Raw genomic sequence first — 14,146 nt, 5'->3', positions numbered from 1 at the left:
CCTGGGTTTTCTAGTAGTATTTTTCCTCATTTTTGGGTGGTCTGTACGTATTGAAGTTGGTAGGAGAATGTCCACATCTTTCTTTTTTTGTGACCTGAGGTCACTGAAAAAAGCATAGATTGTCTTTTGGCGGGAAAGATTGATGGGATGATTTTTTTTTTTCTCTATAGAAATGAACTTTCCTCTTTGCTGCTAGTTTGCGATAAACTGGCGCAATCAGCAAACAACACCACAGCACAATATTTTCATAGCGGCAATAACAAAGTGTCACCTAGTACCAGACATTTGAGGGGGCTTGGGTGTGGCCCAATCCTGATGTGGGTGTGGTATGAATATTCATGTAACTGGTTTAATTAAGGTGTAACATGGTAAATCGCTCTGTGTCATTCAACCTCTACTGTATGTGATTATACAGTGAGGGCTATCTCAGCAGAGAAATCTTAGCTCCTCTTTCCCTCTCTCTCTCTGTTTTCTCATCTGTTTCACCCTCTCTTTCATCTCTCTCTCCTCACTCTGTCTCTTGTATCACTCTTCTCATTTCCCCCTTTCTGCTCCTTAAACATCCCCTCCTCTCTTAGCTTCAGTCTCTCTCTTCTTTCTCTTCCCCTTTTTCTGTCTCTCTCTCTCTCTGCTCACTCTTTCTCTTTGGCTTTTTCCATCCTCTCCCTCATTCCTCCTACTCTTCCACAGCCACATTCCTCTGGAGTGGGTGGGAGGGGTGGAGAGCAGGCGGGCAGCAGCTTCAGCTTTTATAGCCTGATCAATTTTACAGTGGCTTATTGAATAGCTTTTAATGCCCTTCTTTATTTTCAGTTGTAACCCACAGAGTGTCTGCTGCTCCAGGGCTGATGTGATGGCTCACCAGAGAGAGAGAGACAATAAATTTTAATACATCGTCTCTGGAAAATTACACATGTTTAATCATTGATTTTTATTGGCTCATCATGATAACATTATCCCAGTGGGCGAGGGTGGGCAAAAGAGCAGCCCATAAAAGAAAAGAGGTTAAATTAGTTATGACATCATAAAGAGTGAAGTTGACAAAATGAAATGTTGGCATAACCAACTTTCTTTGTCTAATATACAGCATATTGATTGGCACTGTAACTGTTAAATACAAGGGCATTTTTATGCAGAAACCATTAAAAGAAATGGAGCCATCACCAGCTATTTCTCTCTTTTTGTTGCCAGTGAATCAGTTTGTGGAGACAATTAAGACTGAATGTCAGCCACAACTGTATGTTTTAATGGCCAAGGAATTAAAAAAGGCCAAAGTAATGTAATATAAATGATGCTCACGCCATCATTTAAATGATTGTATGTAAGCAATATCTTATGAAACTTTTTTTTGTAAGAGAACATTTTTCAGGATGTTCAAGCACTGAAGGAAATGTTCTGAACCCTCTATAATGGTCGGCTTTCTGGAAATATCTGGAGGAAAGCCCATGTGTTGGCAGTAGTGCAAGTGGCATAATTTTTCCTCTAGCTCTGGTTCTTAAAGTTGAAATAAGTTTCAGCTAAAGTAACTTTCTGCACATTGTTGCCTTCTTCAGCAAAATGTAATTGCATTGACTTTCAATCTACAGCATTGATGGTGGATTTGATTTGGAATTTGATTAGATGTCTTAGAAGTCCATCGTTCCAATTAGTAAAATGTGTTATTACTGAGTGAGTGAAAATACAGAGATGAGATGTAGAATTCATTACGTCCAATTTTTACAGAACAATGCACTTCTCACACCGCTCTTATGTTACACACATTCTTTATCCCTTTCCCCCTTTTTTCCTTTCGTTTTTTTCCCACTCTTTTCCATTGCTCTATTACCTATTTATTTAAATATTTGTCAAACAGTAAAACATTTTATAATGCTTTTTAATATCATATATTGTTTTTAAAAATTTAAAGTTTTAAAAAATTATATAGAATTTGGCAAGAAAGAAAAAATTACCAAACAAAAGTTAAATTGGATTTGATTAAATTAAAGGAATAATTGTTGTTTGGTTTTATTGCATGACACTTTACAAAATATGTCACTGAAACTACAACAGTTGTTTTTGTACTTTTCATTGCAAAATTCCAAAACTGTTAATGTATATATTTAGTCTGGACTACTTTACTCTCTGTCACATTCATCCACTGTGATTTCACCTCACCAACTAGAGTGCAAGAAAGGTGAAATGAATGAATGTGTGTGCACCAAGATTTATCGACTGCATATAAAAAAAAATATCAGGATCATTAAGTCCAACTCTACTGCCATCAAGCTGATGAAAGCTGGCATACACACAGACTTCATAATGCTTGTGTGTGTGTGTGTGTGTGTGTGTGTGTGTGGATGTGATAAGGTAGATTGACTTCTAATATAAACGGTAGGGGTGTCTACTGACATCCGTATAGCAGTGCCCTTTGTGTCCCTGCCTGGCAACCTCATTCTCCCCTTATGTGTGTGTGTGTTAGAGAGGGTATGAGAGAAGTGGGAGATTGTTGTACTGTGTATGTGTGTGTGTGCAAACATGCAAGTTTTGTATGTGATTACAATGGTGTATGTTTTTGATGTTGTTTCTGTGATCTTGTATTTGTGCAGTTACATCTTTTTCTTGGGGGGGGGGGGGTATGATATGCAACACAGGTCCCTGCCTGGAATTGAACCGAGGGTATTGCAGTTATGTGGTATGTGCATTAACCACTCGGCTATCAGGATGCCTAAAATACTGTTTAAAAGCTTGTGAGTGTGTGTTTGTGTGTGAGACAGTGTGTTTGGATAAGTGAGGGAGGATCTGTCACACATTTCTCTGTACATTCTCTCTCTCTCGCTCTCGCTCTCTCTCTCACACACACACACACACACACACACCAAAACACCATACACATAAAACACACACACACAAACACACACTGGGGCAGGTTAGCCCTCCTCCACACCGGCACCTGCTCCGCTGAAGGTGAAAGAAGTGCTCACTTGAGCTCATTGAAAAGTAGATGTGACAGTAAATTTTTCAGGCCCTTGTGAGATGGGAGATCTTGTTATAGCAGTCAGGATGGGGGTCAGGGCAGTGGCTGCTTGATGATTGAGGAAAAGAGAAGTAAATTCATTCTGCTTCGGGCACTTTGTCAAGTGCCAGTAGCTTACCGTTGAGAGCCACTCACCCATCACCGTGTTACGGCCCCAGAGGTCACCTCCACCACCATAAATCTGCCTCGCCTCCTCGCCTGCTAAACCTATTGCCTTCCCCCGACTGAGCACGAGCAGGGAGAGAGGCTGCAGCTGCTGCTACTGCTCCTCATAGTCACTCAAATGAAAAAAAAAGACAGAGAAGAGAATATAGATTCTATTTTGATGCTGCTGATTGTGTAAGAGCAGGACACTGGGTGTGCTGTGCCACGCCAGGGGGGGAGGAGGGCGTTTACATTTGGACTAATGGTCCAGCTTAATTGAGCACAATCATTACAATGAAACAAGAGAAAGTTAGCAGGCTTATAATACAAACTCAACCCTTGCTATTGTCACTTTTCACATGTCTTTAAAGACAGACAACTAACTAAAACTAATCTAATAATCATTTAATCATTGTGATACCCTTCTGAAACTGCCTTCCCTGACTTGCCTCCTCTGCTTTGGCCACAGTGAATTTTCCCTCTTCTAAAGATCACCTGACCCACTCACCTGCTCCTCATTAACAGACAGCTCCAGTTCATATACTGTATACTGTGTATATACTGGTTGACATGGATGGTGGGTGAACGTCTGCACCCTCTTTGCGGTTGGGTGTAGGATACCGAAAACACTGTACATATTCAAAAAGTAAACACATCCAGTCTCATGCTTGAAGTCAGCATTGACCTTTTCAATATTTAACCCAAGACAACAGTCTTTCCTTAAATTTAACTTAGTGCTTTAAGTTGCCTAAAGAGAGCCGTAAAAACGTTTAGCTTGATTTAGTTGGCATCAGACATCGTAACCAAACCCAAATGAAATGTAGTGTAGTATACGCTACATACTATGGTTACACTGTAGTTAATATACACTACTAAAGTTTATGCCCCTATAGTGATGAGTTTGAATTTGTGATGTGTAATAAAGGATTTACAGTTAAAGATTTGTAAAAATGTAATCACTTTCAAACAATCTTTTGAACTTTAATTTTATTGCAATGTTTAGGAGTAGCATCTCCAAAATCATTGTACAAGAGCCATAGTGTTAAGCATTGAGCTACAGAAATACCGTCATGCCTTTAGCCTCTTTGACACAGGCAGTGTCTAGTTTTCTTTGCTGTTTTTATAATCAGTGGAAAGAAATTTGGCCTGTTAATGTTATTGTACATTATTGTAGTGTAGAACTTTTTTCCCAGTAGTTATTTATCTATGAGTGCGTGCACGTACATTTACTATACACACTGTATGTGTCTTAATGTGCGTGTTTCTATGTCTTTGTTCTTTGTACTGTAAATGACAGTGTTTTTGCTCCCAAAGAGTCTCCTCAGAGTGTTAATTAAATGATAGCAGATGTGCAGGTGAGGGAGATCATTTGGTAAAAGGAATGCACACCCCGTTCTGTGTAAATGCATGCACAACACGCTCAACAGCCAAAAATCCACAGGAGAGTACAGAGAGGTAAGTTGAAAAAAAGAAGTGATTGCAGAAGATGGAAGCAGACAGCAAGATGAGAGTGACAAAAAGGGATGAAAGAGATATGCAAATGAAATAAAGCAAATTATCATAAAAGACAGAGCAGGGAAAGTCTACATATTATTGGATTGCTAGATTTTCTATCATTCTAATGAATAAAGTAAGATCTCATGTTGACAACTTAAGCTGTCACTGTGTTTCCAGCACCTGTTGCCTCTGCACAATCTAATCTTTGCCTCAGTATTACACATAGTGTGGTGGTATCCTTCCTCATACAGTTTAATCCAAGTGAATGGCTGGCTTAAAGGAATAGTTTGACATTTTGGAAAATGCACTTATTTGCTTTCTTGCTGAAAGTTAGACGAGAAGTGAAGCAGAAGAACACCGCTCATGTCTAGACAGTAAATGTGAAGCTACTGTACCACTGGCAAGAAAGTGAATAAGCTATATTTCCATATGTCAAACTATTCCTTTAAAGCATGGCATGTAAAACTGACTAGATTCATCAGTTCTGAAATATTACAATAATTTGTGTTAGTAGCTGTGCTGTCAAATGTAGTAAACATTTACATAATCAGTGCAGTGCTGAGTTCAAATCTTGCAGGAATGCAAAAGATTGCAGCCGTTATGGTAATTTGTGGTAGGATTCGTAAATCAATCTCTTGGTTTGTTTCCATAAAACACACAGTTAGACATAAGTAAAAAAACAATATATGGTCATTGTTAAAATCCACATGGAACAGTAGGCCACAGGAGTGCCACATTATTTAAACTGTGATGATTTAATATTGAGCTGAAGCCCATCAACACTGGTTGATGTTGAGCCATTTTTCTTTCTGCCAAAATGTAAGATTGGTAGTTAGAAGATTCCTTCAGCCGTTTTTGGGAAGAGTGTTTTAGTACTGCCAACATGCTCTCTCAACTTCATCAGAGGTTGTTCCAAGATACAAAGGAAGCAGAGAGTCTACTTTTTATACTTAATAAGGACCAAAAAAAAAAAAAAAACACATATCATTACAAGTGAAAAACCATATGCCTCTTAATCTAATTAGTTTATAAGTATAATTTTCACAACCTCTGGGCCAATGAAATCCTTTCAAAACCAGTAAACTCAAAACTGTGTGGTTAAATGGTAAGGTAAAAGCAATTCTCTTTTTGGAGTTTCTGTTAAGCTGAACTTGTGGCAATGCAAGGTTTTTGACTTATAATACCACTATGCTAGAGGTTTTTTGGAACATCAATGCTCATGGACCCTTTATGAAGAGTTTTTCCTCAAAAAACCTTTATGGGTAATATGCGGCTGAATCTTTAACAATCCACAAAGGTTCTGTGGAATTCTTTTCACTTTCTGAGTGTGGGTAAGACTTCAGTTTCTATGCTTAGCCTCATACTCTTTCATTAGGTCAAACCAAACCAGACACCAACCATACACAAAACCCCAGGGGATCCGGTTCAATCTTTTCCTAAATTGATAATTGATATATCATGAAATTATTGATATCTTGTGCCATATGCTAACATTTTTCTAGGATGGTGGTAGAGGACTAAAATCAGAAGAAGGAAAAAGGATCTGGATCTGGTGTGTGTGTTTGTGTGTGCATGCGAGTGTGTTGGTTTTTGTACACATGCTTGTCCACATGCGTGCAGATTGTGAGTGATCTCCTCTGTCTGAAGTGTGTCATCGTGCACCATAATTACACCTGCCCCAACTATGTGGGTGCATATGCATTCAAATACACATATGCATGTATGTGTGAGTATGTATGTGTATGCACGTGCCTGTCCAACTTGTAGTGTACGAGCACCAGCCTGCTTTCAATATAGCCTCTTATTAGGTAGTGATTATCCTGCCTGCGTCTGGCTTCTTTCAGCCGTTGACTAGAAGTTGGAGAGGCCAGGGGCACCCAGGGAAGAAAGGAGTGAAAACTTCCTGAACCCAGCTTTCACCCCCCACCCCTCAACTCCAATGTACCCCTCAACCTCTCAACAAGCCACCTTATTCACACTGGTGTTTTTCCATAAACAATAGAAAATTCAGAATTGGGAGGACAAAAGTGGAGATGGTGCTCAGAGAAAATAAACTATGTACACATACAAGAATGCATCATAACCAATAAAGACATTGCAGAAGTCCACTTCTAATCTACAGTACCTGTTCTAACAATTGCATTTACGGAATCATGCATATGTCCTGAATTAACCCTCCAATTAATGGTCAACACTTGTGAACTCCCCAACTATCCTGCATTTATACTGCTGACAATTCAGTTTACAGACCTATCAATGTATTTACTGATGGCTGAAAAATACTGAAAAATTGTATTTGTACAAAACAGATCCTGGATGAGATCCCAATACATTTGTTTTTTTTAGTGGCCATCTTGCACAATAGCTGCATTTGTGAGGAGTCAATGCACTTAATGTACATAGTGTCAACCACCATGACAGAATTTTAAAGCTAGTCTGGACATGCATTAACATGTTGTTCCTCTAATGCTACATGCTGTCTTTAAGAGAACTGTCTAAAAGACTGTATTGAGTTGAAGAGGTCAACCCATAGCTTCCCTCTAGAAATAGCGCTACCCTTTGCACAAACTACCATAGTAGCCTCCAAAAATGCAGGTGATAAGCACTAAGAATGACAGTGATTCTCAGCCTTCCACTTAAACACAGAGACACATACACACATGTAATCATACAGTTTCCTGTCCCCCTACTCCTGCGTTTGATAAACTGGCATAAAAATACTCTGTGTAGAAGAAAACGGATAAGGAAAATAGGAAGACAAAACAGAAGAAAAGGACGAAGAAATAAATGGTAGACAAGGGAGACAACAGTGTGGCAGGATCCCGAGGGCCTGGCTGGGGACTTCGTAAGAGCCCATACATCAGCTGTCACCCGATGGGCTTCCAAAGAGCAACACAATGGACTGGACAGATGGTCCCAAACAAACTGCAGTGGGTTTGATGCTATTAAAAGCTGTTTGCCTCATGCCAGACGCCAGCAAGTGTTGCGGATACATTGTGTGATCATTTGTGAATGGCTGAAAATATGTGTATGTGTGTTTGACTACTAGCTTCTGGTGTTCCCATAAACCGTCTGCTGTGTTTTTGGCCACCAAATGACCATTCGTAGTCTGAGTATGGTGTGTGTGTGTGTGTAGTTTTCTCATAATTAAGATACGATCAAACATGTGATGGTGAAACACAAACAGTATGATGATTGATTTGCACTCAATGGATGTCAGCCAACTCTGTAGCCCATGACGAACTTTTGGCTGATAACCAATAACCAGACAAACATAAAAAAGAGACCCCCCACCCCCCACACCCCCCCTCTCTATGTTACTCCCTCCCTCCCCCCTATCCTCTCCTTTTTCCCCTTCCCTTCATCTGCTTCATAAAGAGCCGCTGTGACACCTTAGAATGATGAACTCCTTCAATGCGCTGACCTTTCTCCTTCGGACTTGTCACCCGCCCTCTTGCCCTCTTCTATGTAGATGAGACAGAGACAGATGAAGATATTTTGCAATATTTTGGGTAGTGGGCGGGGGTGTCATGAAGTGACACAGTGAAATTAGTTTTGGTGGTTGTGGATGGCGGCCGACCCTCCTTCAGATCAGCAGTCATCCAGGGAGATTAATCCAGACACAGAAGGCCTGTTGGAGAGCAGTCACGACAGGCCCTGAACGAGAGGAGAGAGACAGGCAGGTAGACAGACACATGGGGCGGATAGGTTGATGACAATGATATACCTACCGAGATTGTGTCCATATGTCTGTATATCTGTGTAAGTTTTAGGTTTAACATACAGATTGTAGGACTGCTGTGGACATGAATAATGTTAAGCTCAAGTTTCTCCACCATAAAATGTGAAAATAGCCTAAATTTAGCATAGTGCCTGAACTCTGGATCATCAACCAATTCAAATAGGTCAAGCCCTAGTGAATGATTTCCCTGGTTGGGAAAACAATCAAAATGATCAGAGCCTTTGCAGATGGGATAAAAGTTGGTGATATTACCAAGCTGTGTGAGATAGATCAGGATATCCTTCAGTCAATTGATATAATTTGGGCCAAAACTAGCGCCAATTGTTCTCAATCATCCAATGCAAGCTGTAATCAGCCACCAGTGATCACCTGTGCCTCCATGTCCATTGCAAAGAAGCTTTTTTAAGTACTATTTAAGGCAGGGGGTTGTATTTTGTGCATGGAACACAGTCATCGTTAAGTAAGATATATTCTGTTTCACAGTTGTTTGTGTATGAACAATAAAAAATTAGATTAAGCAACTTGGGTTCTCAAATCTGTACACAGTGGATGAAAATGTAGGCATTACAGAGATGTTTTTATTGACTTGTAATAGCAAGGAGGCATTGTGATTAAAGAGATTGTTCCATTGGATCCCTGCAGCAGCCAGTGCGTCCATCAGCAGTCATCTGGCCTTTTGACGTGTCCTTGGAGAACAGTTGGCCCCTACAGTGCCTGCTCAGTAAAATGCCTGAAATGTAAAATTAGTGTCAGAAGTTGATGAATATGGTATCATTAGCCACGCCTGTCTTGTCTTCTTCATTTCTGCTCTAATTGGCTCCAGTTTATAATCCTTCACCTTTGGGCTATCCCTTGTAATTCAGTTTTGTTTGCTTCTATTCAGTGACCTGTAAGATTACAGGTCACTTACCTCATATTTTGAGGTACTGAATGTTTAGCTGAATTTGATCTTGTTTTTATATAGCATTTTAGAAGAGAACTCTTCACTCTTACTAAATACTTAAGGAGAAGAGGCATGGGACAAATAGTTAAATTACTAAAAGTGGCTCTTCCCTTGCCCACTTACTGGAAATCCAAAATACAACATTATAGCGATGAGGTGTGGTCCTTTTGTAGGTTATGATTCTGAAATTACAGCACAATGGAATATTAACAATTATTTAGCATTTAAATGATGCTGGTATCCAAGTGCATGTGTGTTTTAGGGTGTATACAGCACATGCAAATGCATCTGAAAGACCACATCTAACCGCTGTTGAATGTTGCTCTTGGACGGGCTCTGTATCATTTCCTTTTCATTTTCAGTACAAATATGAAATAGAATAATCACACCCACAATGTTATCTTAGGATCTTTCAGGGGAAACATTTGGGTTGTAAAATATGCATAAAATTCTATCATGTCTCAATATCTTCAAATATGTAAATAATAGTCCTTTATATGTAATTATTCATTGCAACATGACTTTACGATAGCCCTGCTCAATTACTTGCTCTAAGCACGTGTCCTTGTCTGTGAGTGTGCATGTGTGTATTTGGTTACTTTTCAGTTGAACTGAACATTATTGGCAGATCTAACTCTTTCTCTCTCTCTCTCTTTCTCTTTCTCTCTCTCTCCCTGTGTGTGTGTGTTTCTGTCTGTCTTCAGGTCAGCTGTCCATTCCTTGTGATCCAGAGAGAATAGAAAATCCCTTGAGCCAAACCTCCAAAGGCACTCATCTGCATAGAAAGGTAACTGACTCCTTTAACATACGTACACACAACATAGAGTTTTAGTCACTCAAGTGGTACTTTGAGCTTTGGGTAACAGGGCAGTTCAGGGGGTCAACAGCGGCATTTGATCTTTAACCTGAGGACAAAAACAGACTGAAGTCAGGGGCTGAACGATTACTGTGTTATGTTAACAGTCAACAGCAGTAGTGTATTAGTACACTGATTGATTTAGTACATTTCAGTTGTGGTCAGTTACATATAGTTTGATTCAATTCACTTCGATTAAGCTACTTTACAGGACTTGATAAGCCATTCAAAACATTTTTAGTGGACTTGTGATTTTCCCCTATTAATGCTGTAGTGAATACATTTTTTAAAAAGTAAAAATGGTTTTATCCTTATAAAAATGTGTTCAATAAAAAGTAATTAATTAAAAAGATGTAGTCACACACTAGTTAATACTTTATACAGACTACAAATTAACAGTATAAAGCCTTATTTCAGCCTAAAAACAAACATAAAGTAAAATGTGAGTTAACAGTTTTACTGTGCCTTCTACCACCATTTCATGCTGCATAGTGATGATTGGCACGGGCATTTCATTCCATATAAATCTTACTGTTAAATAATATAAAACATAAAACATATAAAATATATAAAAAAGTGAATGAAATTAACATCTGGTAGCTGGTAGCTCATGATCTGTGATAAATAAGAATATAATGATTAAAACAAAACTACCTACAGGTCTTACTTACAGCCAGGCATCACCCCACCCCCCACATACATACACATTCACTCACACACACACACACACACACTCACCGTTGCTTGACTGACTGCCTCCCCACTGAAATAAATTGAAGCCTCCAACTCTGATGAAGCTCCCTGCATACCTTGTCCCCCTGGTGGCCAGCATCAGTACCACATCACACAGCAAAATGTATCCCCTTTAACATGTTACTTACATTTATCTCAAATTCAAAGTCTTTTTTCATCACAAAAATCTGCTGTGTTCAGTAAAATAATGTGGATAATGAATAAACTTTATAATGTTGGATGTTCTTGAAATAACTGACTTTTCTGTTAGATAAAATAGATTACTTATATATATATATTACTTTTGTTTTGAAAGAATATTGCCTGTACATGGTGTATTTGGCTTTGTCTATCCAGTTTGTGCGTTAGATTCATACGCTAGGAGGTTAAGTGTTTTGCTCAAGGGCACGAGTGGTTGTTCTCAGCAGTGAGAGTGTTCATCACTTTACCTTCTGAGGTTTTCCTGGTTCATCCGGTGATTCGAGGCTGGCCATAAGCCCACTTCTTTAAATCTCCAGTCCCGCCACACAGAATACTGATACTCCTATATCATTTTGCACATGAAAACTATGTAAATTTATTTCAGCTGTCATGCTGTGCAAGCTGTACACTGAAAAAACATGGACACCTGCAATTAAATGTTTGGCTATGTCCAAAATCACTCCCTCGCTCACTCATTCACTACTTCCTATGTATTAGACAGTCAGCAGTGAGCAGTAAATTGAGATGTCAGGCACTTATTAATCATTTTTTGTCATCACTGACAGGTATGGAGTCTCACAACAGTAATTTTGCAATGTAAAAAGTGGCATGTTGCATCGTAGGATTTTTAACAGAAATTAGTGTTCATGTCATGGATGCTACTTTTTTGGTTCGATTGTGGGAATTTTTTAGGGCACTTTGTAGCGGATGAATTTACACTCAGTATTTGGACCCTCAAATAAAATGTCAGACACAACCTTTCATTAGCTGGTCATGAACACCAGAAACTTTTAACTGTAAAAGTTTAACCAAATATTGTTACTGTTTCTGTGTTATGACCCATTTAAATGCATGAAAATGAAAAATGTTCATGTCCAAGTAACAGTATAGTGTTGATTAGGGATGTCTTGAGCTGATCTAAGATGAGGGTATATACTAATGGATCTGTATCGGCTAAAATAAACCAGATAAAAATCCGATCCTTTCTTTACTAGACTTTACTGTGTTTTGTTCACCTCAGCCTGCTAGTGTTGCAGTGCTGCTTCATGTGTGAACATTTGCACCTGACACAGGAAAGTTGGCAAAATACACAGAAACTCAGACAATAACAAATGTTTTATCTCTCCTCACTCTCTATGTACAAAACTTTTAGGTAGCAGCTTAATTTTTGCTTAATTCTACTTACTCACCTTCGCTGTTTAAAATGACAAACATCACCAGCAGCAGGTCATATCAGCTGTGGGTCATTAATGTTAATTCTGCGAGTGACTTGATGACAGGCCAGCATTAAACTTGGCTGTTGTTTGACTAAAGTTATTAGTGTCTGTACAGATCATTTGTGAGGGAGGAAACTCCACTCTGTAACACCACTGTACAACTGCAAGTGTTTTTGCAGTTCCCACAACTCCAACAGTCATACATCTTTTCTAGTAAAATGATCTAGCAGATACCCAATATTAAAGGACTCGGATTGGAATCAGGGCCAAAAAAACTTTATCATGACACCCCTAGTGGTGATTGTTTAAGCAGCCATTTTCATTTAATGTCAAAACATGGAACTGGACTTTGAGAAAAGACACCTGACCTCTCATTTAGGAACACTGATTTAAAGGACTGTCTTAATTTATTTTTTCTACTCTGAAGTAAGCAATCCTGAGCTCTGAATAATAAGTGGAAGCAGGATAAATGTCTGGAATGAAAACCAGCAGTGTTCTGAGTCCAAGATAGAGAACCACTGTTCACGTGTACCTCCTCTCCCTTGATAACACAGGAAATGATACCATAACTGGTGAACTTTTAACGAAAAAATTGATGCAATAAGGATAATGACACTCACCTCAACCAAATAAAGGATTTTTTGCATCTTTGTTTTGAGATAAATGCAACTAAAAACAGACTCTAAGATCAGATGACTTTTCCAGCGTTACACTTTTTCTTTTCCTCTTCCACCCTTGGCAAACTGCTACCGCACAACAACTTCCAACTGTCCTACCTCCGATGTGATCGAAGCTGACTTTGCTCTCCACCCAGCTTTGTTTTTCTTCTCAGCCGTTGGGTGGTCCATGTCTTTCTCTCTCTCTCTTTCACTCTATCTCTCTCTCACTCATTGTCAAGTTCACAGCGTCTGTTTCTCTTTGAGAGCTACGGGACCCAGGCATGGTTCGAAACTCAATACTTGAGTATACACAATTAAGTTCACACCAGAGGTTATTGGATGGAAGTGTGGTCTCATTCCACAAAATGTGTGAGTCAGTCAAAGGATGGGAGGACGTGAGTGTGTATGTGTGCCTGGTTAGTTGGTCAAGGTTAACTTAATGATGGGAAGTGGAGATGGTGTGTTCTGCACTGGTTGACTGTTGCCATTAGAGACTTCATTCATTGGAAATTTTAGTTAAGAGTGTGATTGTTTTCAGCTGTGTTTGATTAATGATATAATGTTGTCAGACGTTTTGTGCAAAGTTGATGTAATATAACTTTTCACCTGCTGCAATGTTGGGAAACATTAAAAAAGAGATCAACAGTTTTGTATTGTCATCTTATCAGAATAAAACCATAATACTTTGTGGGTGACCTGAGTGGCTTGCTCATCCATGAGGAAGACAGTAGTACCATGATGACCCAACATATCTAAGAGTATCAAGTCCAGGATGGTAATTAATGGACAGAGGTTACTGTAGGTTCATTACGGTGACATCACTCTCCGAGTCAAAATGTGAGAGGGTGCTAGACCAGTGGCCTGTATCTTTGCATAGCCAATGTTCATATCCTTGTATCCTTGTAATTGTGTTAGTATCACAGCAGGGCATGCGCATTTATCTTTTTTAATGCAACACACAAAATGTTTATATAAGCATGTTTTATACATATATATATATATATGTGTGTGTGTGTGTGTGTGTGTGTGTGTGTATATATACTGTATAAAGCGTATGTCCTTAGCTTAAACCTGCAGTGCAGAACTTGTACATATAATTGAAAGTCCTTTACATTCAAGCCCTGGCAAAAATGAGTTCACAC

General features: G+C 39.1%; 1 protein-coding gene and 1 long non-coding RNA gene across 5 annotated transcripts in view; one reads left to right on the top strand and one right to left on the bottom strand.

Annotated features, from left to right (window-relative positions):
- LOC121900138 (adhesion G-protein coupled receptor D2) overlaps positions 1-14,146 on the top strand; it is a 98,971-nt gene that overhangs the window by 67,632 nt on the left and 17,193 nt on the right. For all 3 annotated transcript variants that reach the window (XM_042416163.1, XM_042416158.1, XM_042416159.1), the window contains one exon: positions 10,044-10,126. In XM_042416163.1, coding sequence (XP_042272097.1) covers positions 10,044-10,126 — 83 coding nt within the window. The remainder of the gene's footprint in view (positions 1-10,043; positions 10,127-14,146) is intronic.
- On the bottom strand, positions 8,947-12,394 carry LOC121900141. Of its 2 annotated transcripts, XR_006096897.1 has the most exons (4): positions 12,319-12,394; positions 11,377-11,471; positions 10,153-10,244; positions 8,947-9,126 (listed from the first exon to the last, which is right to left on the bottom strand). It is a non-coding gene; the product is annotated as an uncharacterized LOC121900141 (long non-coding RNA). The 2 variants fall into 2 exon arrangements; XR_006096898.1 differs by lacking the exons at positions 8,947-9,126; positions 10,153-10,244 and adding an exon at positions 10,842-11,058.

This window comes from Thunnus maccoyii, chromosome 7, assembly GCF_910596095.1.
Source record: "Thunnus maccoyii chromosome 7, fThuMac1.1, whole genome shotgun sequence".
Classification (NCBI taxonomy): Eukaryota; Metazoa; Chordata; class Actinopteri; order Scombriformes; family Scombridae; genus Thunnus; species Thunnus maccoyii.
Note: the sequence above shows the minus strand (reverse complement) of the source record. Positions and strands in the feature narration are given on the sequence as shown.